The sequence below is a fragment of the Macrobrachium nipponense genome, chromosome 9 (genome assembly GCF_015104395.2).
Source record: "Macrobrachium nipponense isolate FS-2020 chromosome 9, ASM1510439v2, whole genome shotgun sequence".
In the NCBI taxonomy this organism is placed as follows: domain Eukaryota; kingdom Metazoa; phylum Arthropoda; class Malacostraca; order Decapoda; family Palaemonidae; genus Macrobrachium; species Macrobrachium nipponense.
In genome coordinates, this window is record NC_061110.1 from 56,595,879 (window position 1) to 56,621,070 (window position 25,192).

At 41.3% G+C, this 25,192-nt stretch overlaps 1 protein-coding gene across 1 annotated transcript in view; it reads right to left on the minus strand.

Annotated features, from left to right (window-relative positions):
• Positions 1-25,192, minus strand: part of LOC135218331 (3'-5' RNA helicase YTHDC2-like) — a 789,914-nt gene that overhangs the window by 162,482 nt on the left and 602,240 nt on the right. Inside the window, 1 exon segment of the mRNA XM_064254560.1 lies at positions 14,908-15,018. Coding sequence (XP_064110630.1) covers positions 14,908-15,018 — 111 coding nt within the window.

The window sequence follows — 25,192 nt, forward strand, 5'->3', positions numbered from 1 at the left end:
ACAATGGTACTGAAAACTTAAAGAGTAAATACAGTAAACTATGATTAACCTTAAAATTAGATACAATATAAATGAAAGTGTGATTAATCCTAAAGTTAAATACAAGGAAACATCACAACTATGTACAACATGTGGCATCCAGGGTACGACAAAGGCTACATGGTGGCAGAGCCACGGCAAGAATGTCAGTGAGGCAGGTAGAAAGGAGAGATCTAGATTTAAACTACTACTACTTAAGCAGTGTCAGGGGAAACTGTGTTTCCCGCTGCCACTGCTGGAAATTTAAGTGCTTCTAAGGACTTGAGGTAATGGCGTTTGAATACTGTCGGAGATTTCCAGCCGGTATACTTTTTCATTTCATCAAAATTCATATGCTGAAAGTAGTTAACAGAGGTAGCCACTGCCCTAATGTCATGTACACGAGGGAAGGATTCTGGGTTGGCTTGTTTAATGAAATATAATATTCCTTTTAAGGAAATAGTGCCACCCTTTTCCCTCATAAATAAAGGGCCTGAAGATCTTAGGGCCGTTCTATCTAGGTATGCTCTTAGGGCAGTAACTGGACATAAGGATGGGTCCTGAGGAAGTGGGAAAATTTTCCACGGGGCCCACCTATCTAGTGGGTCCTCATTTTTAGCTAGGAATTGACGATCTGGAGAAAGTAATACCTCTCCTGAAGGGAGAAACTCTATATGACCTGAGTCTCTAGATAGAGCCGACAGTTCAGATACCCTGGCTCCTGAAGCTAGACTTAAAAGGAATAATGTTTTCCTCAGGAGAGGTAAAAAGTCACATGATTCATTATCAGTGTCTGAGGCCAGTTTGAGAACATCATTTAAGAACCATGACACAGACTTAGGCCTCTCTGATGGCCTGAGTCTAGCACAGGCCCTGGGGATAGATGAAAAATAGGAGTCTGTTAGGTCTATTTTGAAACCAAACGAAGATTTTCTTGAGTGCAGATTTAGTAGTAGTAATAGTACTTGCTGCCAAACCCTTTTCAAACAGTGTCCTAAAGAAGGATATGGCCAGATTGGTTGTCATGGTTTGGGTTTCAGAATTCCTCAGGAAAATAGCTAGTTTTTTAACTGCTGAGTCATACTGACGTAGGGTTGATTCCCGTTTATCCGATTCTAAGAATAGGATGTTCTGAGGGTCGATGTTGGCATCCCTTTTTGCCGCAAACTTCATGAAATCCATAAAGTTAGGGTTTTCTGAATCCTTGAGGAAGCGTACACAGTCTTCGTTTGTACTAGTTGTGATAGCTTGGGATTGGGAATCTGTTGAGGTCAGAGTCCCAATTCCAGTAGTAGTGGGAACCAATTGCTCTTGGGCCAATTGGGGGCTATTAGAGCAATGCGTCCCTTGAACATTCTGAGTTTGTTCAGAACCTTCAAAAGAAGATTCACCGGAGGAAAGATGTAAATCTTCTTCCATTGATTCCAGTCTATAGCCATGGCGTCCGTGGCATAAGCCAGAGGGTCCAGGTTGGGAGCCAAGTAACAAGGGAGTTTGTGTTTCAACTACGTGGCAAAGAGATCCACCTGAAGCCCTGGGACTTGTTGACAGATCCAATTGAATGACTGCCTGTCCAGGGACCACTCCGACTCCAGTGGGACTTTGCGAGATAGCGCATCCGCTATTACGTTCCTTACTCCCGCTAGGTGTGTGGTGGACAGGTGCCATTTGTTCTTGGCTGCCAATGAAAATATGGCTATCATGACATGGTTCACATGGCTTGACTTGGAGCCTCCCCTGTTGATGCAGTGTACTACCACTGCACTGTCCAGCACTATTTGATGTGAGATTTCTTGGCTGGATGAAGCTTTTTCAGGGTGAGGAACACTGCCATAGCTTCCAGGACATTGATATGGAGCTGGCGGAATGGAAGGGACCAAGTTCCTTGTACCTTCTTGTACTGAGAGTACCCTCCCCAGCCGCTTAGTGATGCATCTGTGTGGATAACTAGTGCCGGCGGAGGGAACTAAAGAGGAATTGACTTCGACAAATTCTTGACCTCCGTCCAGGGACGGAGGCGTTTGCGTAAGATCGCCGGGACAGTGGGTAGTTTGTCTCGGGATCTGCTGTTTGCCCTTGAGCGCCAGACGCGGTTTATATCTTTGAGTTTTGCTTTTAACAGAACGTCTCTTATCGAAGCAAATTGGAGAGAGCCTAGGATCCTTTCCTGGTTCCTCTGAGACGTTTTCTTGCACTTGAGAAATTGGCTGGTTGCCTTGGCTATTTCTCTCTTCTTCAACGACAGAATTGATAGTGTGTGGATGTTCAAGTCCCATTGAATGCCTAACCACTGAAACCACTGAAAGCGAGACTCCGGTTAACACCGGGACTTGGTCCTGTTTATCTGGAACCCCAGGTGTTCAAGAAATTTGATTACTTTGACCGTTGCTTTGTGGCATTCCTCGATGCTTGTGGCCCAAACGAGCCAATCGTCCAGATAAGCAACTAGCATTATTCCTTGAGACCTGAGTTCTTGAACGACTGTCTCCGCCAGTTTTGTAAATATTCTGGGGGCTACGTTGAGCCCGAAAGGCATTACCTTGAAGGAGAATGCCTGGTTCCCTAGCCTGAAGCCTAGGAACGGGCGGAAGCGTCTTGCTACTGGAACATGATAGAATGCGTCTGTAAGATCGATAGAGGTGGTGACGGCCCCACGGGGTAGTAAGGTCCGCACCTGCGAGATGGTCGGCATTCTGAACTTGTTGCAACGAATGAATATAGACGGGACAAGTCTAGAATTATTCTTCGTTTGTTTGAGCCTTTCTTTGGCACGCTGAACAAGCGACCTTGAAACTTTAAGTGCTTGACTCTTGACACTACTCCTTTCTGAAGGAGTTCTTGGGCGTACTCTATCAATTCCGCTGTTGGTTGTTGATGGAAGGTTTTGGATGGAGGAGGATCTTTGATTCAGCTCCAGCCTAGGCCTTTGGACACAATGCTCTGTGCCCATTTGCTGAACCTCCATCTGTGTCGAAAGAGGAACAGTCTCCCTCCTACCTGAGGGTTCTCACTGGTTCGGGGAAGGGCATGTCCCGCGCCCTCCTCGTAAGTGCTTACCTCGGCTGTTCCGCCACCCCTCAGGCGGAAGGCACCTCTAGCTCTGCTACCCCTGCCAAACCTGTTAAAAGGCTGAAAGGACTGGCTTTCAAACACTGGGTTGAAAGCCGGGGAGACAGCGTAGGAGGTTGAAGCCTGCGCGTGTTGTGGTTGCGCCACCAGCAGAAACTGTTGTTGTGGCTGTGCCTTGGAGGTAGACGGTTGCGGTACTTGTGATACCGGAACCGCCTGCATCACTGCCTGTTGCTGAGGAGCCTGGAAAGGCTGGAATTTCCTAGGCTTCTTGGATTTCTTAGTTGATGCGGCCGACTCCGACTTTCTCTTGCTGGTCAATCCCCAGCGAACTTTCAGACTCTGGTTGAGTCTGGTTGCCTTGCAGTGAACTGAGTTCACTGTCGACTCTGGGAAGAGATGAGCACCCCAGATTGAAGCAGCCAAGAGCTTATTGGGCTTGTGTCGGATGGTGGCCTCCACCAGGACATGTTTCCGACAATTCCGTCTCGCTATGACGAAATCATATAAGTCACATTGCATTGTATGCAATTGTGACTTTGCTATGATTTTAAATAGCGGCTCATCTCCATAGATCAGAGCCGATACCTCCGTCATAACCAACGTATTGAGGGACCTGGACAATCTCATTCGGGTGTCAAATTCAGCCTGGATGAGGCTGTCCAGAAGCCTGGGAAGTCTCTCGCTAAACTGCGAGACGGCACAGTCTGGTTTGAGCTTCCCGACCGAAAAGGTGGCCGGGAGATCCAACCATAGATCCTCTGTTCCGGGGAGCAGGAGCAATGTAGGTTCCGTCTCCCGGAGCTGCGGCATTGGGTCATCTTTCATCGCAGCCTGAATAGTGAGCTCTGCTACCTTCGAAGTGAACGGGATGGGCGTTTCTGCGTCCACTGTTAAAATTGTGAAGGCACTTTTAAAGGCTTGGACCCTGGTGTTGAGGCATTCCCATTCCTCCAGGCTCCTAAGCCATTCACGTTGGGCTTGATCCCTGGAGAGGATGACCATCTCCTTTGGGATCTTGTCCTCTCTCCTCATGGCCGCTTCCGTAAGGTGGGCATAGCCGATGAAGGGGGGTTGCAGACCTGCCAGATGAAACTCAAAGTCCTAAAGCCTTCGAGTTCCACAGCCCTCCAACGTCAGCACCCCGTCCTTGAAGGGAGCGTGGGAAGAAATCCTCCAGGGATTGCTTGCCGTGAAAGTGGGGAGAGTCATTGAGTCCGGCATGGTTTGGACTACCATGCTGGGCTGTGAAAGACCTGTCGCGGGATTCTCTCGGAGACCTGCGATGAGGTTCTCCTGAGTGACCAGTCTCTCCGAAATGGCTCGGATTGACTGGCCTGACTCCTCCAAAGAAGATGAGATTTGAGTGAACATCTCTTGGAACTTGTTTTGGACCAAGTTCCCAACCAGACTACCCATTTGCTGCATAATATTGGCCGAAACATTTGCAGTAAAGGTGTCTGGGTCGAAAGGTGCAGGTTCCACCTTTTCTTTGGGGGTCTTAGGACGGGCTCCTGTAGAGGTTGAAGGCTCAGGGTTGGAGAAGAGCTGAGCCTTGTCCCTAGAAGACTTGGACTTGGAGCCCTTCAAGTACGAAGTCGTTCTAGGCTTCTCCACTCCGGGATGGTGAGCCGAAGATTTCTGAGTGCCACTAGAACTTGAATTTTTAAACAGAGTCTTTTGAAGCGTTTTATAGTCATGCTTGCCTTTGACTTTAGGGATCACCTGGGCGGACTTCGGTCTGACCGACTGTCCATCCCCAGTGAATCCCTGAAAAGAAGTAGAAGAAGTAGTAGGGGAAGAAGCTCTAGATGAGCTCAAGGGGAGACCTTGAGCCCCTACTAAACCTGTCTCACTTACATCCCTACGTACCGTCATGGGCTCGAGGTTAATATCAAGCGCTGCTACTTCCTGCAGGACCTCCTGGTTCGCAGGTTCCTCCGAAGCCGGAGCAACCAATTCCTGAATGGTGGCGATCAGAGGAGCCGCCGCTTCCAGGTCCACATAGGAGGCTGGCTTTCCGTCGGGGAAGATGAGGGTGGCCTTCTCTTTGGACAAAATGTATGGTTGCCCCTTGGAGACATTTCGTCCGAAGCCACCAACCCAGGCCTTTAAAGTGGTTTGAGCGGCGTCCCTGACCGCTTGGGCACCCTGAAAGAGAGGGTTAGCATTAATACTTAAGGCTACTTAAGATTAACTTAAAATATGTATGCTAAATGATATATCATGAATTATATTGGTCAATGAATTAAATATGACAAGGTTTAGTATCCGGAGGCGTACTTACTCCGGAGGAGACCTGATCCACTAGCTCATAGCAGATAGTGCAGCTCTCGTGGTGCCAAACCGACAAATCACCGTACCGGATCGCACAGGTAGCGTGGGTCCAGCAAACCTCGTGCCCACAGGGGTCTTGGAGTATGGCGTTGCAGCCCGACTCCATACAGTGGGTGACCTGTAAGTGAAATGATACATGAGTATCAACACTAACTTTATGGACTAAGTCCATGATGTGATATATCATAACACTGGAGTGCACCGGAGTTAATAGACAATTTTAAGGCTTAGTCTCTACCTGCTCTTCTGCTGTGTAACGTGATGAGTGTCCGATACGGTTGGTAAAACTTGAATCAGTGTGTCTCCGGCGTTGCCGGAGAACAAAATATCACCGAGACAGTAGTACCTAACCTATACGCCGCAGCGAGGAGTACTAGGACGGCGGGTGAGGAGCAGGAGGGGACCAATAATTGGTGGCGGGGTGGATAACTCCACCGTAAAAACTTAAAATTAGAATAAGTAGGTGGTGGAACCCGGATGGTGAGCAGGGTCTCTGCCAACTTAGACTAAAATATGGATGTAAAGAATAAATGTAACCATGCATGAGGTATAAAAAGATGCTGGAGCTCTCCCACAGTCACTGGCCTGGGGCCTGGCAATGCCGGAGCCCTGATCTGCCGGAGCGGGGAAGGGTGATGACTCGGGGTAGGGGAGCTCGGCCTGAGAACCGAGGAGAGCCAAGCGCAACCGAGCCTGGTGGCCAACTGAGGCTCAGCCAGGCAGGGGTCCCCCCCCCGGTACTCTATAGGGAGAGCGGTGTGAGCTGAGCCGGCGCCGCGTGCCCTCCAGCTAACTCCCTTATCCCCCATGTGGTGGGGGGAAGAAGGGAGGGAGCTCGGATCGGTTGCCTGAGACAACGTAAATGAGCGTATCTACCCCCCCCTGGGGGGGGGGGAGTAAGCGTGGGGGACTGACGCTGGGTGGCCATAGCGATCGCCTGGACTCTTCTCGGTCGTGGGGTGAGCCATGCGGTGAGAAAGACCATGCGATCAGAGGTGGCCTAGGCCATTTCAAACCGTTTCGAAAAGCATGAATATCAATAACATCCTAACAAAACATGGGGGAGAAGGAAGAAAATTGATGGGTAAGAGAAAGAAGAGTCCTGGAGAAGCTGGGTCGGACCAACCAAGAAGGGAGGGCGACCCAGCGACTCAAAGCAGCTGGCCTATGCTGATACGTATAAAAGTAGGGCGGGGACCAGGGTAGCTCAGGACCAAAAAGAAAGGACCTAAGTCCTATAGGGAGCCTATCATAGAGACCTGACCACTAAAAGAACATGCATGCATGAACTCTGAGCTGAAGGAAGCGATGTAGGCTACGAGCTCATACGAACTCTTAAACAACCCCCGTGTTAAATAAATTGAATAAATACTCACAATAATACGTCAATAATGCATAACCATAGGAATAAAAATGTACTGCTAAATCATTCGAGCACAAACGGTAAAGAAGACCGAGAGTAGCACGAAACACGTGGGAGCGAGCTGCGCAAGGCGGCTCGGGAACAAAGCCGTCCGGGACACCGTCTTTAGTAACCGAAATAAAATGGTTAAACGGGCCCTTGCCCGGCTAAAATTGACATGAAACATTACTAGCAGTACTTAACTTGGATGCAGCAATAGCTTGACGTTCCATGATGAAAGGAAATAAATCCAGAGCGAGCACAACACAGAGCAAGAAAAAAAGCGTGCGGTCTGGATCGTGCTAACGAAAAGGATGACGTCAGAGGCGCTAGCAGTAACGGTAGCGGGGAGTGGGCCTTGGATCGGCTCCTCTCTGGTAGAGGGAGTTTGAAGAAGGATGAATCTAAATGGCAAAAGACCCCTGGTAGTGGTTTCACTCGCCGCAGAAACCATACCGACACCTTTAAATAAGGTGAGCGAGCCAGAATATTCTGGCATTTCCATTTTAGCTTTTTTCTCTGGTATGTTAGCAATAATTTACCTTAGAAATGTGTGCTAAAGGGACATTTCACGTAGCGACACAGGCTGACCCCAGAAATCTTTATAATCCAGATGTTAACAAGAGCCACATTTACAATTAAAGCTATTCTACCATGGTAGCTAAAATTCCACAAATCTCTGCTTCACTATTTGAAGCTACAATCAAAAGTACACCCTTATAATTAAGAAATGCACAACTTACTCCTAATCAAATGCCATATTCAACTTGAAACCATCTGTACAAATGAATATTGCCTTAACATGTTTTAAATTATGTTTCGTAAAATAGCTGATGTTCCTCCTCTTACCATTATTTTTTTGCAAATTAAATTCTTAAAAATCTGTACTCTAAATCCAAAGGGTTGCGGATACTTTCTGTAGCACACAAAAAAACTCAAGATTTTATGGAGCAATTTTAACAGCAAAGGAACTGGAGTGTCTCTACAACTTATCCCCACACCTAGAGACCATGTTCTGCCAGCAAAACTCCACAGGCAACTCCCATGTCAACTAAAAGGTTTGGGATTGGAGAGGGATTGAAAGTTCCGAGAGCAGATCTGATACCATCATGGTAGAAAGTACAAAATATTTACTGATGTTATATATTCAACATCCACAGTTAAGCTTAAATAAAAATGACCTTTTTATGATAAAATAAAATTTTATATATATTTACCCACTAATTACTCAGCTAAGAGTTTCTGCTTGACTTTTTCCAAATTCGTGGTAGTGATTCTTTTGTTTCTACAAGTGACTAGCCACGCCCATTCAAGTAGCAGGGAAGAGGAACAACTATGCTAACAGCTCAAATTGTTTATGCTTAAACATCCATGAGTGGAGAGGAGGGCAGGATCCATCTGTAATTACTGGGCAAGTATATACAGGCAGTCCCCGGGTTACGATGGGAGTTCCGTTCTTGAGACGCGTCGTAAGCCAAAAATTGTCGTAAGCCGGAACATCGTCAAAAATCCTAAGAAAACCTTACTTTTAATGCTTTGGGTGCATTGAAAACTATGTAAACTGCATTCTTATGGCATTTTTCATAAAAAAACCAAATATTGATTATTTTGCATTTTAGGTGTCATATTTCATCTGCCAGATGAGCGTTGTAGGCGTTGTAACCCTGGAAATAATGTCTGATGAATATAATTGAAAAGCGTCGTAACCTCGGAACATCGTAAGCCGTGACCGTCGTAACCCGGGGACTGCCTGTATATGAAATTTTATTTTATCATAAAATGTCATTTTTATATAAGTAACTCACCCAGTAGTTACTTAGCTGATTCCATCTTCGAGGAGGTGGGAAAAATGGATTAAACTACTAACAAAACACTCCATTATAATGGAATACATAAAATAGCTAGCATTGAAACAATGCTTGTTGTTCCTTACCTGTTGTGGGAGCTGCAAAAGTAATTACTGCCTCTGGTTGGTGCTCCTCTCAAACTTGTTCAGGCTAGAATCATCTCCACTAACATAGGACCTTGCAGCAAAGTAGTATATTCCTAATGCTGACAAGGTGTTGTTATACAGCTTATGACAAAGGATACAACCATAGGTCAAGGTAAAAACAATAGCCTCTGCCCAGGGCTTAGTATCAACACACAACAAACCAGATTATTTAGTCACTTATACAAAAAATACACAATTACATTTACATCAACATTAAAAACATGACTGCTACCCAACATAAAACTGATGGGGACTCCGGGTACTCGGTACCCCAGACTTCCCTGGAGCTCAACACCATATTCAAGGCAAGAGAAATAAATTTTATTTAGGAAGGAACACTTTCTACACTTGTGCACCCATCAATACGCCAGCTACAGACTATGGTCCTAAGGTACTACAATTACTATAAATTGTTTCCACATCCTGAAGATAATACATTACAAAAACAGATTTACACTTCCAGTATGTTGCTTACTGTATGGCAGAAAAGGAAAGATTGTCTAAAGGCTACAGAAGTAACTACCGCCCTGACATCGTGTGCTCACACCTTTAACACCTGTAGATTTTCCTCTGCAATTTGGGAGTGTGACTCCAAAATCAAATCTCTTAAGAAGGGCACTGCATTCTTTGACATAGGCCTAGGTGGGTGTTTTACCAAGCACCACGAGTTATTAAACTGTCCTCAAATCTTCTCTGTAATTGTAGGTAATACCTGAAGGCTCTAACTGGACACAGGGATCTTTCCTCTTCTTCCATACCTAAAACATCAATAAGATTCTTAATAACAAAAGAACGCAGCCACGGCTGTGACGGGTTCTCATTCTTTACTACCTGAATACTGACCCCTGAAAAAAAGAGAAGCCTATCCTTTTATCGACTGCTTGAAGCTCACTAATTCTCTTTGCTGTGGCGAGCACCACCAGAAAAATTGTCTTCCTAGTTAAGTCCCTTAGGGATGACAAATTAAGAGGTTTGAAGGGAGTGCTCGATAACCAATCAGATCTGAGAGACCTTGATTACCTAGAGACATCAATATCTCTGTCAGAATACAGAGCTTAACATAGCCCTGTACCCTTTATGTGAAAGTCAAGAGACTTCTAGAAGATCTCAAATACAAGAGAAAGTCTGCTAGTATTTGAGCGATAGTGGTTCTAGAAGATGAAACATTGTGTCTTCTGCACCAATGTCTAAAAACTGACAACTTTGCCTGATGCACTGTGCATATTGGAGTCACATCTGCATTTAGCAATCGCCTCTACTGCACTCAGAAAATCCTTTCATTCTGATAAGTCTACTGACAGTCGAAAGCCTGTTAAAGCTAGAGTGGACAAAGATTGATGGAACTTCCTGAAGTGGGTTAGTCTTGGAAGGTCTACCAGGAGATTTAACAGGTCCGGGAGCCATGTTTTTTGCAGCTAGAAAGGAGCCACTAACATCATTCTGGTGTTTCAATGATACCAGAATTTCTTTAATACCTCCCCTATCATCCCAAAAGGGGGGAAAAGCGTACATGTCCAGGTAGGACCAATCTAGCATCATTGCATCCGTTGCCCACGCTTGTTGATCAGGAACTGGAGAACAATACAGAGGCAGGCAGGGGTTCCTGGATGTGACAAAGAAGTCTATGGTTGGTTTCCACCATAGACTCCAAAGGGCTGAACATGCTCACTGATCAAAGGTCCACTCTGCTGGTACATTGGACTTCCCTTGGATGAACCTCGTGATAAGTTTTGTTCTGTTCCGGTCTGCCCAACAAAGAATTTCTCTCACTCCCTCGCAAAGGGAGAACGAGTGAGTTCCCCCTTCGAACTTCATGTAAAGCAATGCCATGGTGCTGTCTGAGTGAACTGTCACCGTGCGATTGTAAACATCCTCAGCGAAGTGGAGAAGACCTAAGTATAAAGCCCGAAGTTCCTTAAGTTGATGTGCATTAACCTCTCCTGAGGGGACCACTTACCTGAGATCTCCTTGGACCCGAGAAGAGCTCCCCAACCCAGATCCAACATATCGGAAAAGAAGTCTAGGTCGAGGCTCAGCAGAAGGAGAGACTTCCCTTCTAATAACTTTCTTCCGGACCTCCATCAATGCAGGTCCTCCTTTATCTGTTGAGTGATTGGAAAGAAATGTTGGTCCTGCAGAGTTTCTGATGGCAGCAAGCTCTAAGATAAAATTGCAAGGGGCTCGTGTGCCGTCTCCCCAGACTTACGAACTGCTCCAAGGAAGCCAGGGAGCCTAGAAGACTCATCCACTGAGTTGCTGAGCATGAATTCTCGGAGAGGAATAAGTCTATCTTCTTCAAGCAATCCTCCGCTCTCTTGGTGGACGGAGAAGCCCGGAGTTTATCTGAATCCCAAAATAAAGAATAAATTGAGAGGGATTCAACTGAGACTTCTTAAGGTTTAGCAATAACCCAAATTCCTGAGCCATGTTTATTGTTTCCTTCAGGTCCTCCATGCACCTGTCCTTCATTTAGGTAGAGCAAAATTCTGATCCCTTCCAGGTGTAACCATCCTGCTAAGAGGGCAAAGACGAGAATGAATACCTGTGGGGCAGTTGAAAGACCAAAGCAGAGCACTCAAAATTGGAACACTTGATTTTTGTACCAAATCTGAGAAACTTCCTCGAGTCTATGTGTATCAGGATATGAAAATATGCATTCTGCATATCCAGTCTCCCTGACTGATGAATGCAAGAACAGATTGTGTCATTACCATGCTGAATTTTGTTTTCCTACGAAATAATTCAGCGCGCTCACATCAAGAACTGGTCTCCAACCTCTTGACAGCATGGGCACAACAAAGAGACGGTTATAAAACCCCTTCGACATGACATTTCTTACTAATTCTATCACCCTCTTCCTTAAGAAGGAAGCAACTTCCACTTCCAGCGCCAAAAAATCTCTCCGAACCTTTGGAGTAGGCAGTCAAGGTGACGGGAGTGCTAGAAATGGGTGGTTTCTCCTTGAAGAGGATGGTATATCCATCTCTCAACACCTTAACCACCCAATGATTCGCCCCTTTGGAATTCCATCTCTCCCACATGGGATGAAGCCTGGCTCCCACTGGGGCATGAAAGACTGGATCCTCACTTACTTGCTGGTGGTTTGCAGTTGATTTCATGATTGCACGGAGTGTGTATCTAACTGAACCCCATGGGTCTGAGTCTCTATCTGTCTTCCCCCTCGAAAGGTTTGAGGTTGAAGAGGAGAGGATGATTTGAGTTGAAAGGGAGTCCGATCTATCTGGCATTTAGTTGAATGAGTCAAGAGGTCCTGTGTTGATTTCTTGTGTAAATGAGATGCACTTTCAATTCTGCTGCCTGAGGAAAAAGATGTAGTTTGTGTAACGGCAAAAAACATGAGCAGACTTCTCCTGAGATGTCACTCCTGTGACCCATCCCTAACTGAATGCGAGCACAGGAGAGAAACTTTAGAAGATCCGTCGAACAATTCTCTGGTATATCTGGGTCCTGGGCTCTTGGCTGATGCACCTAAGCCCCAGTCAAGAAAACTAAGCATCTCAAATGCTATAAATCAGCTCTTCAACAGATGATCCATTTCTTGAGTCGAAAAGAACATTTTCGCAGAAGCGAGTGTGGATCTGCAACCCACTTCAATCAGACCCAAGAAGTTTCCCTGGGAGAATGGAGCCACTCCCACTGAGGGGCCTCTCCCAGTTACGTAACACAAATATCTGGTGTGTAATAAACAAGGAGGAATACTAAAGTAAGCCTTCCCCTGTTCCCTCTTCTCGGAAAGCCAGTTCTCTACCTTAACAAAAGCATTCTTCCAAGAAGAAAGGACCATCTTCGGAAGTTTAGGGAAACCAAACGTTGATTGCTCACTTTCATGAACAATGATGCGGGAGAAGGAGTCACAGGAGAAAAAACTTCCAAAATGTGTTGTAATAAAAATTGCAACAATGAAGCATATGGCGCAGATATCGATTCTTATTCCGGTTTCTCTTTATCAGACACAATAAGGGATAAAATTGGATCTGTGGGAGGTTCCTGAGGCATCTCATACTTCTGAAGAAGTTTTAGAATACTATCCAAGTTACTCTTTAAAGGAGCTAACGAAGGATCCAAAACCGAAGGTTGCAGATCAAGAGCTGAGCCATAAACAGTTGACAAAATCCTCGTAGATTCATCATTGTGCTTGGGAGTCATAGCCAAACCACCCACATAGGCAATTTGATTGGATTGAACCTGTTTCTCAACAACAGGGGACTCCAGGAACCCAGAATGCTCAGGCACTTCAGGATACCAGGCTGCTTCAGGGAGCTCAGGTGTTCCAGGATGCCTGAATGCTTCAGGGCACTCGAGTGCTACAGGACGCTCAGGAACTTCCATTGCTTCCAGCAGGTCTGCTGGATGAGGGCACTCTACAAGAGCTACCTGAAAGAGGGTGCCTGGGTGAAGAATGACAAAAATCACTAGAAGTGATGAGGTCCAACGAAGAGACAAAGAACGGCAGCTAGGATGTCCTCTTTGCCTGATCAGGTGATCAACAAAGAGTAAAGTTCAGGGCTATCCCACTTGCTGCAAGAAGGCTGAGGACTGAAGGGGGGCTCCCTCAACCTTTTGACAGGCAGTGGCAGATTGATCCCTGAATGAAAACTGCCTCTTCATTGGGTGAGACTCATCAGGAAAACGCCATTGGCGCCTCTTGTTCAGAAGTCTCCTTAAATCGACAAAAGACAAGACACTTCCAAGACACCTTTCCAGCAGTTGCCTCTCGACGCATCCTGTCATACAACAGGTTGGTCTGAGGGGGTGATTGTCCGTGGGCAGACCCCACTGACCTCCACTGGACCTCCAGTATGCCTCCTCCCTGGTTCAGGGGAGTATGGCAGTGGCCTTTGCCTGGGAGAATCAGCAGGACAAACATCCACTTCCTCCACTGGCACTTCACTTTTTTCAAATTTAGCAAATAACACTTGCAATTATGACCCCAACTAGCCCACCATACGCAAGGCTAAATTAAATTTTGTATCAAATTTACTCTCTAGGTTGGTGAAGTGATCGGATTCGGAAGTGTGAGGAGCAGGAGGAGTAGGTGGTCTAGGAGAATGGAATGGAGCAGGAGAAACAGGAATAATAGGAACAGAAACAACATGAACATCCTCACTACTGGATTCAGATGTTTTAGCCTGACTAGCTATTATTTTCGAGCCAGCTTTAGCAGCCGCCTTCCTCTTACAGTTTCTCTCTCATTTATTCAAGTGGGAATCTAATGTCCTCCATTTCTGGTCACTCTAATCCTTGCCATTCATCACACATCATGTTCACATTGCATACTTGTCCTCTACAATTAGAGCAAAGGATGTGAGAGTCAAATGAAACCTGTTGGCACTTGGGTATTGCAACCTTTACTACAATATCAGAAACTAGAAGAATTAGTGTCAGAAATGCCTAACTAGCTATATTCACAAAAATAACAATCTAAACAAACAAAACACTGTCTGAACAGTGCTGAAAGGCTACCATAAGTGAAAACTTCACCAATTCTGAGAAGACAAACAAAATCTTAAAAACCAAGCTGCTTTGAAGAACAGTGTTGATGATATCCACAGCAGAAACAAATTGAGCTGTTAGCATAGTTGTTCCTCTTCCTTGCCACGTAAATGGGCATGGCTAGTCACTTATAGAAACAATAAAATCACTACTGTGAATTTGAACATTCAAGCCGCTGTCGAGTAGAAACTCGTAGCAAAGCAATTACTAGGTAAGGTACTTATAGAAAATCAATGTTCTGTAAGCCTATGATTTGAAGGTCTTTTACATGCACTTTTTGTATCATATTAATTTCATTCATGGAAAAAAATTATTAGGAATTCATTATTTTTATAAGGCAGAATAGATTTTGTGCTAAAAACGGTTGAAAAAGCTTGCCTGGTAAAAATCATTACTGGTGCTCGTAACTGAAAATTTTCACCCCCAAAACCAGCTAGTTCCCTGTAAAAACAGTTGTAATTAAATAATAACAATAACAAGTTTCTCAATGCCTGGCATCAATTAATACTAGCAGTAAACTATATACTCATTATGGTTATAATCATGCTATAAAATAAGAATTATAGTTTCTTACTGAGTTCGAAGTTGGCACTGTTCTCGGTCCACTCGGATAAGATTTGGATACATTCCAGACACCAAAGCCGCCTTCACTACAGCCCAATTATCACTGTTGGTATTTACATCCCTGAAACACACATTAAGCTTGTTTAAAATTACTAGTGCAAAATTGAAAACCTTTAAATAAGAGGGCAAAATATCAAATTTTAAATTCCAATCTCATGTTGTTGCTTATTTTCAGTCCTAATCACATCAAATTTTAAATTCCAATCTCATGTTGTTGCTTATTCTCAGTCCTAATCACAAATCTCCCAATTTATACAATCTTCACCTTATAAAATCCAAGAAAAATGTTAAAATAAATACAACAATCACTGCAAAGTTCTACTTAATAAACATCAAAATATGTACTATCATGCTTTGTAAGTTTAACAGAATATCACTTTACAGAAAAAAACTCTACAGGTTGAGATACATCCTGTTTACAGGCTGTCCCCGGTTATCGGCAGGGGTTCTGTTCCCGGGGGTGTGCTAATAAGCGAAAACTGCCATTAACTGAAACTCGGTGATTTATGGTGCCATAATGGGGCTTATGGTGATATAATTGGTTATTGGCCCCATAAGTACCCTTATGGCATGCCATAAGCATCCTTATGGCATGCCATAAGCATCCTTATGGCATGCCATAAGCATCCTTATGGCACCATAAGCATCCTTATGGCATGCTATAAGCATCCTTATGGCGCGCCATAAGAACCTTTACAGCGCCAATAACGGGAACTCGTCCCGTTACGGCGCCATAAATTGCCGATATTATGGTGCTAGACAAGCGCCATAAAACCAGATCGCCGATAAAGAGCAAGAGCCTTGTCAGATAAGGGTGATGTGTAAACAAACAAAAGTCCAAAACCCTACAGGTGTAAAATGGGCACTCTGCTGTTACTCCCACTACCTTGTTAATACCATATAATCATAAAAACTCAATGTGGTAACAAACAAAAACTACATATCAATATAAAGTAATAATTCAGTTATTTGAATTAATAGAGCTAAGGTCTGTCGGATATGGGCAAAATCTGAATAATGGCAAGTAAAAAAATCTAGGGGCATTGAAGGCCAACTCTGTACCCTTCCCCCACCTAACCTTCCCGATACCATGTAACTGTAAACATGTAAACACTCACTATACTTATATACAATACCATCATACCACCATCACACTTTAAACTGAAAAATTTATGCAAAAGTAATTATCTATATTTTTTCCCCATATGTATTTGGTGGAACCATTAATGTATTTTTATCCAGGAACTTCCTAACCAATTGCAATTTTTACTATATTGTATTACCATGAACGAGATAAAAATGTGTAGGGTGATATGTATGAATTATAGACCTAGCTAACCCAGGTGTTACACTCACAGCATCCATTTGCAAAAGTCAAATACAGTATGCATGGATTCTGTAAGTGAAATATTTTATTGATATTTTGCTGTATTTACATTAATATTAATACTTGAAAATTGATAAATCAGTATGCACGCACTCACTCGTATGCATTGATATTTTGCCGTATTTACATTAATATTAATACTTGAAAATTGATAAATCAGTATGCACGCACTCACTCGTATGCATTGTGAACTTCTTAGAGCTTTAGCTTCATATCTTTATGCTTATGATGCAGTAATTTATATATTTCATAAAAGAATACGTACAGTACTGAGAGAGAGAAAAAAGAGAGAGAGAGCTGGGGTATGTTTTCATTAGTAAAATGAATCGGAAAACAGTTGTTTTGTGGTTTTGAGGGATTTAAAAAAAAAAAAAAAAAAAAAAAAAAAAAAAAGTTCCATGGTGACCAGCATTTTCTTTTAGCTGGTCTTGTGGCCCTGTATTGTGTCGTAATAATAAATATTATAACACGTGATAGAGTATAAACAGACTTAAGATAAGAGAGCACTTTCTCTTATCCTCAGTGAATGTTGAACCCAGTTTACCTATGTCAAAACCCACAAGAACTAGTAGTAGCGCCTATGCACATATGCAGTCATATTGTTTATATACGACCAAAAATGGACCAAGAAGCCATTCCTTTCTGGTTGGTAAACAAACCAGAGCTCCAAGAATTTTGTTTGTCGCTTATTGATTTCATTACTGAGGATCATGGAAATGTCAAAGTTGAAAGCCAAGTGCATCATTTTAAGTTCTAGTTGAAAATTTGTTAGTTTAGACTGGAAGAATGATTTTATTGTGCATGAAAATCCGTAAACTGGCTTTTTCACCAGGACATGTCGGTGTTTCTCATGATTTATGATTATTATTTGTAGAAGTGCAAATTGTTTTCAAGAATTTATCAATCTATTTAGAAGTTTAATCCATAGAAATGTTCCATAATTATTATTAGGAATAGTATAGATAATCCTTTCAGATGAGGATGCCATCGATTCAGTAAGAATAAGGTAACTTAACTAGACTGTAGTAGGTATGACTGCAGCCTATAACCTAGGATTATATATTCTTAACGGTGAGCATAAATAACTTGAATTAAGGTAAGATTTAAAGATATCCTGTTAGACCATGGGCCTAGGCAGTAGCCTGACATATCCTGTTAAACTATGGGTCTAGGGCCTAAGTTTACACCAAAGACCTTATGATTAGATAAAATGCTACAAACTTTTTCCTTTTATATAACCTGCATAGTCAAGCATTGGCTTAATACTCTAGGCTATCATGTGCATACCCTTAAAAGGGAATTAAACAATCTGAATTGATTATACAATAACCTACACTAGGTGATAGCCTAAAGTTTCACATAAGTAAGTTGCTGTTTTTATATAGTAGACCAAAAACAGTCAACCAAATATGTTTTGAGGTAGTAGGTTAACCTGAAGGCTACAAATTACACCTGATTAATCCTATACCCTTAAAGGTAAATTAATTAGGAGTAGACAATAACCTATACTAGGTGATAGCCTAAATATAAAGTTTCACATTAGTAAGTTACTGGTTTACATAGTAGACCAGAAATAGTATACCAAATGGGCTATGAGCTAGTAGCCTATCTTGAAGGCTACAAATTGAATCCAGGTAATAATGCCAGAGGAAAAAAAAAGTCACAGGCATAAAAGTCACAGGAAAAAAAAGTAACAATAATCTTCCCAAGATACTGAGCCCAAGGGTTTTAACACAGAATGTATCCACCTTTGTGGCATGTTTAGTACAAGGCTGTTGAGGATTTCTGTATAAACATAAAAGACTGTAAATATCGTAAAGATAATGACCCCCAAGCAATATTGTGAATTTTTCCCCAGTGACTTTATTACTGGCCACCATAAATTAATGACTTTTTTTGTGACTTGTTTTCCTAGCCAAAATCGTGACTTTTTCCTGTGACATTTTTTCCTGAGACTTTATTACCAGCCACCTACAATTTACACCTGGTTACTCCCATACCCTTGAAGGAACTTAATTAAGGGAGCCGGCCGGAACCTCTATATATGGAGGTATAGGGCGAAAAATGAAAAGTCATGAAAAAATTCATGGAGCTTCATATGGCAATTGAGAATACGTATACGAAATATTTCGTCAAAATTCCTCTTACTTTCTTAGTTACAGGGTAATTAGTTAACGTAACTCAATAAGCCTAAAACATTCATCCGTACAAGAAAATGCAATATTTCTTCTATTATCGTAAATTTTGATAATTATTGTCAAAGAAATTGGGAGAAATGGCATCTGTAGACATTCCCCGAGTTGAGAAGGAGACTTCAGGCTCAAGCTACCAAGTCCAGTCCTGATTTAGTGTGATCACAGACGTCAAGTAGTCTACACGTTCCATTTCACATCTGACATTCGCCTGCTTTCACATATGTTTATGTATGTTTTGGCAAGAATTTCATCATGCCAATGAGGAAAAGACAAGGGAAACATCTCGCTAACATACAGACGAAGAAATATCGCTCAAGTATTATTACAGAATATCATAATATATGCGTAGTTAGTGAAGAGAGAGGGGAGGGTTGCTTAGTAACGCCCCCATCTTGCCTGACAGCACACGTCACACTGTGCCTAAGGCTACGATCTTTGAGCAAAGAGATCTTCATTTATGATAAATAACAAAGTTTTGGTTTTTTAATACCCAAAATGGAATATGAAATTCATAATAATCATGATTTATTAAATTGTCTTTGTAAAAAAAGTGTACGCCTTCGAGTTTCACCTCTTGACATTCTCTTGCAATTACGTTTGTTTATCTTTGTTTCGGGCAAGAATTTCATCATGCCAAAGAGGAAAATACAAGGAAAACATCTAGCTAACACACAGAAGAAGAAAATTCACTGTAATAAGCAGAGTTAGTGAAGGGGAGAGAGAGAATTGCGTAGGAAGGAGTGCCCCATCTTGCCTCAAGCAGTGCCCCAGGCTGCGATATATGAGCAAAGGGATCATCATTTATGATTAAATTATGATAAATAAAATAGTTTTGGTTTATTAATGCACAAAAAACAAATATACATTCATAATAATCATTATTTATTAATATTGTCTTTATAGAAATACGAAGGAAAACTTTGAACGCCCGTATCTCAAAACTATACTTATTGACCTTCAAAATCTATCTTCTCACTTAGTTTTAAAGCTATAACATTGGAATTTGGCATATAACTCAGAAAGACATTATAGAACAATCAAATAGAGCCCTTTTTTCCCATTTTTGTTTCGTCTTTTTTTTTATAAATTTTTTTCTCCTGATTTATAGGGTTTATTTTTTGACCATATTGAAAAATTCATATCTAGCAAAAAAATGACTTTTAGAAAAAAAACTCTCCATTCGATTGGAGGTCTACATCAGGTCTATATATGGTAGTAATCCCAGGTCTTAATATTAAATATCAAGGGAGGAGATAGAATTTGAAAAATGGTTATTTTCGGGATAAATCGCCCTGGCGTCACAAAACCGAAGGTCAGAGGCGAAAATCATATGCGGTTTGGAGATGTCCCAAGTCACCTTATTAAGTGGTATGAATATCAACAAAGTCCTGTCCTTAAAAAAGGGCATTAGCCGGCCGGCCCCCTTAATCAGGATTAGACAATAACCTAGTATACTCGGTGATAATCTAACTATAAAGTTTCACTTTGGAAAGTTAATGTTCTATAATAGTAGACCAAATAGCCTAGGGCTAGATATAATTGACCTGGGTTAGACAAAAATGTTATCCTATCTACGAGTTTACATGAGTCAGTTTGTTTTTATACAGCCTTTACATTATGAATGATCTAGACTAATCTGGATTAGGCAATACCATATACTAGACTAAGTGACGACAATTTAGGAAGAATCCTATTGTTGGTTTACTTAGGAAACATCATATTGTTGGTCTACAAAGCAGTAGTTTACCCCAATAGCCTAGGATTAGAAATAAACAGCATCCTAGGCTTAATTAAATGACAGTTTTTATAACTAGAGGTTGATATTCATACAGTAGCCTACTGGTAAGGCTACATAGCAGTGGAGCTCTTATGCAGATTATACAGTAACACTTCAGTTTTTGTACGCCTCTCCTTTTGCACGTTTCGGTTTTCGAAGACTTTTCTATGAAATTTCGTCTTGGTTATCGTACGTTTCCTCTGCTTTTGTACACTTGGAAATGCTCCCATCTGGGGCCCAGCACATAACCGGGCCCCATATCGAGTACCCGAAACAAAGCATCCCATCTTCTTACGTGATCCACTCTGCTTTTGTGTTTGTTGTTTTGTGCTTTTTTTTTGAGTGCAACTGCTAAATAAGCCATCATGTAAAAAAAAAATAAAGACAAGAAAACACTACAGAATTTAAGAAAGAACTCGTAGCACAGTGTTGGAGGAAGTTACATGCCGATCTCAGTGAGAAAATGCTTACAACAAGCGCTGCTGTTAGTGAATTTAAGGCCATCAGAGGCTGGTTTGAAAAATTCAGAAAAGTGAATGGGCATACATAATGTGCCTACTTCAGGGATTAAGGACATGTTTGCAAAGTAGAATGATTCAAAAACTTTTGTGGAGAGTTATCATCCCAACAAAGAAGTTGTAATCTGTCTCCCCAACATGTTTAATGACAATGCCGTGTTCAACTTTAGGCAAATTTTAAAGAAGCACCAAAAAACAAATATCTCTGGACAGTTCTGTTGTGCAGCTGGGATCTCCAGTAACTCTTAATCTGGTCCTGGTTCCCGGTTCCCGTAAAAAAATGAAGAGGGGAAGTAACCTCATATAGTGCCAGTAAAAAACAGAGAAGTAACCCCAGATAGGTCGTTGATACCTGAAGTAATTCTGGAGGGGGATTCCCCTTCCCAACTATAACCTTTCCTCCTCCCTCTCCGTTTTCCTTATACTAACAAGTGGTTTCCATAAAGGTAGGAGTGATGTTAAATGTTCATTTATTCATTTCATTAGTCATTTATATTCATTTATCATTGTTTCCAGTATGTAAAACTGTCTCTATTCCCAATGAAATGTATTTTTGTTAATATTTTTTAGAGTCTGGAATGCATTAATTATATTTACATTATTCCTTATAGGAATTATTGTTATGGTTTTTGTATCCTTCAGATTTCGTGGGAGGTTCTGGGACAGATTATGTATGAAAACTGAGGTTCCACTGCATCTTTAAAGGTATTAAAAAGGGATTTTGACGAAGGAAAAATCTATTTCTGGGCAAGGGTTCGTGTCGCCCAGTGAAATAATCCTTAAGTTCATTATTTCTAGGTAAATGATACTAACATTATACCAGAGAAAAAATAAATTCAGGAGGATGTCAGAATAACTGACTCGCTCACCCTAAATAAAAGTGTCGGTATGTAGCTGGGGCGAGTGAGACCACTACCACGAACCTCTTGTCATTTAGAATTCTCCTACATCAAAATCCCCCTCCTGAGAGAGCTGATACACAGTCGGAGTCAGCAACTACTACTACTACGCTACCTACCACGCCGACTACAGCGCCTCTGGTGGCCATCCTTGATTTCACTGGGCGACACGAACCCTTGCCCAGAAATAGATTTTTCCTTCGTCAAAATCCCTTTTCTGGGCTCAGTTCGTGTCGCTTCGTGAAATAGTACCAGAGAATTAGCACAAGATTGGGAAAAATCAAAAGAGAAAGGTCTCAATAAAACAAAGGAAGTAAAAAGGAGTAAATATAATCTGACTGAGAGCTTACTAGTTATCATAAAATAAAATTAACTTAAACTAATGAAATAAATTATATACAGTTAACCTTAAAATTAAACTTAAACTAACTTATGATAACTTATCTAATACAAGTGAGGTTCAAAATCAGTACATCAAGGAAGAACACGCACTGAAAGTTATATATGTAAATGAAAATTATACTAAGCATCTCAAATATATATTGGTGTGCTTCCCTAGCATAAAAATAAGGGGAGCAACACCGATAATTACAATCAATATACACAATATAGTTGTGGGTGCCCCTAGCAAAAAAATAAGGGACACACCACTATAAGTATCCTCCTAAGCAGCTAAGGCTGAAGGACCCAAAGAGCATAACGGTAGGTTAGGTGCATTATTAGTTGAGGCAAGTAGAAAGGAGATCTGGATCTTCAACTACGACTACTGAGCAGTGTAGTTTCCCGCTGCCACTGCCGGAAATTTTAAAGATTCCAAGGACTTTAAATAATGACGCTTAAAAACTGTCGGTGATTTCCAGCCTGTATACTTCTTTAAGTCATCAAAGTTCATATGCTGGAAATAATTAATGGAGGTGGCTACTGCCCTGATGTCATGGGCTTTGGGGAATGATTCAGGATTTGCTTGTTTAATAAAGTAAAGGATTTGTTGCCTAATTCCCTTTATTGAAATAGTACCACCTTTTTCCTTCATGAAAAAGGGGCCTGAGGATGTAGAGGATGTCCTAGACAGAAAGGCTCGTAAGGTCGTCACCAGACAGAGAGAAGGGTCTTGAGGAAGAGGGATGACCTTCCAAGGGGCCCACCTCATTAAAGGATCCTCATTCTTTGCCAGAAAACTACGATCTGGAGATAGTAAGACTTCTCCTGAGGGGAGGAAATCTACATGTCCAGCATCTCTGGAAAGGGCCGACAGTTCTGATATTCTGGCTCCTGAGGCCAAACTTAGTAACAATAGAGTTTTCCTCAGTAGCATTATATATGTACAAGAAACGTTGTCAGTGTCTGAAGTTTTGGTTGTTGTCTCATTAGGTTGTTTGTGTTCATATAGGTAGTTAGTGGGTGAATTGCTTGTTGGCAGGCGGTTAGGTTTGTCTGCGGATTTGGTAGCGGAGCCTGGAGGGAGTGAGGAGTGGTCAGTCTGTATGTGGCAATCAGTCAAGTGAGGCAGTTTTTTGGACAGAGGTAATGAGTTGCTGTTATATGCTTTCTGGATTGTTTTGATATTGTGTGATTGAGTTTGTTGTGCTTGTGTCCGTCTTCTGAAACTTGTTGAGCTTATGAGTTTCTGTTGTGTTTGATTTGTGAATTGTTGTGGTTGTGAGTTGTTGTGAACTCTTGTTGTTGATTGGTGTTTGTTTGTGTTATTGATTTGTTGTGTGATATTCAGCAGTTGTTTGTCTCTCAACGACTCAATCCAGTTGACAGCACAGCGTCTCGCCCTGAATTTCTTGGGATATACTGAGTACATGGATTTTGAGATTTTTGTTTGTTTCCTTGCTGAACCAGCCGTCCTGTACTGAAATAGTAATGTAAAGAGGAAAGCGTGACTGGGGGGAATATTGTTAGCTGGTATGATTCTACCACAGTGCCGAACTTATGTGAAAATTCCATTGCTCAAGGGTGTCTGGAGCCTAACCTCGCGTAAGTTCGGGGTATTACTTTATTAAATTGTAAACTCAGGTATAAGCATTTTTTTTTTTTTTTTTTTTTTAAATCAAAATAGGCAATTGTAAGTGTTTCTAGATGGGTTTCAAGTATTCATGGATTTTAGCTATTCATGAGGGGATCTGGTACTCATCACCTGTGAAACCGGGGGTTTACTGCACATTGAAACTGACTGCCTGTTAACAAGAATTCAGGGGCGCTATGGCTGGGACGAGAATGTCAAGAGTTGCCATGTATATGAAAATCAGATTTTAAATAATTTTTACTGTGATTAGAGAAACATCAACATTGATAAAATTATAAAATATTCTCTTGTGTACTGTTACAACATGTGTGATAATCATAGGCAGCTAAACTTGTAATGAAATATAATACAATACATCAGACAAAACAAAAAATAGGGCAATCATCCTCCATGATCTGTCTGAACTTGCTGGATTTTTTTATGTTTGTTTTTTTATGTTTATTGTACAGTAATTGATATTTTCATTAAAAGGGTATGTACAGCACAGCAGTTCTGAAATATAAGAAAGAGAGTGAGAGAGATCTTTCCTGTTATGGCTGCAACACATAAATATATATATCATGAATGAATATTACATTTACGGAAAAAATTATTTACTGTACTAATTACAGTATCGTTCTGTAATATTGATGTATACATAAATACAACAAAATGCAATAATGAAAGTGTATTTTTGTCTAAGACTCAGCCGAAGACTTATTATAAAGAAATTAGTTAGGAAAATAATTATTTGCTGTAAGAAACTAATTTATTAATGTAATTATTTCTAATTTTGTACATAAAAGTTTGTGATACAGTAATTCATATTTCATTGAGAGAGAGAAAGATGAAATTGTACATTGTCACTGAAAAATTGCTACAGTACTGAAGCCTGGAGGTTTTAAGTTGCGTACGTAAGAAATTCTTATACGTAGATTTAAAATTTTTTTATGGTGATTACATAAATACTGTACAGGCAGTCCCCGGTTATGGGGCTGTTACCTTTCTTGGCGGGGTGTTGATAAGTAAAAACTGCTGTTAACTGAAACTTGGCAATTTATGAGGCTTATGGCTCCAATAATTGGTATTGTGGTGCTAGACAAGCCCCATAAAACAGAATCGCCCTTAACCGAGTCCACTGATAACCGGTGGGGTGCATGATGCATGTAAATGGATTCTGAAAATGAATAATATGTTATGGATATTTTTGCTTTGTTCTATATATATATATATATTATATATATATTATATATATATATATATAATAATAAAATATATATCTATATATATATGATATTATATATAAGTATTTAGGTATATGATATAGTATATAATACATAATAATTTATGATGATAATAATTTAGATATATATATTATATATATATATAATACTCATTAATAGAATATATAATATATCTATATATATATTACTTTAAATAATATATAT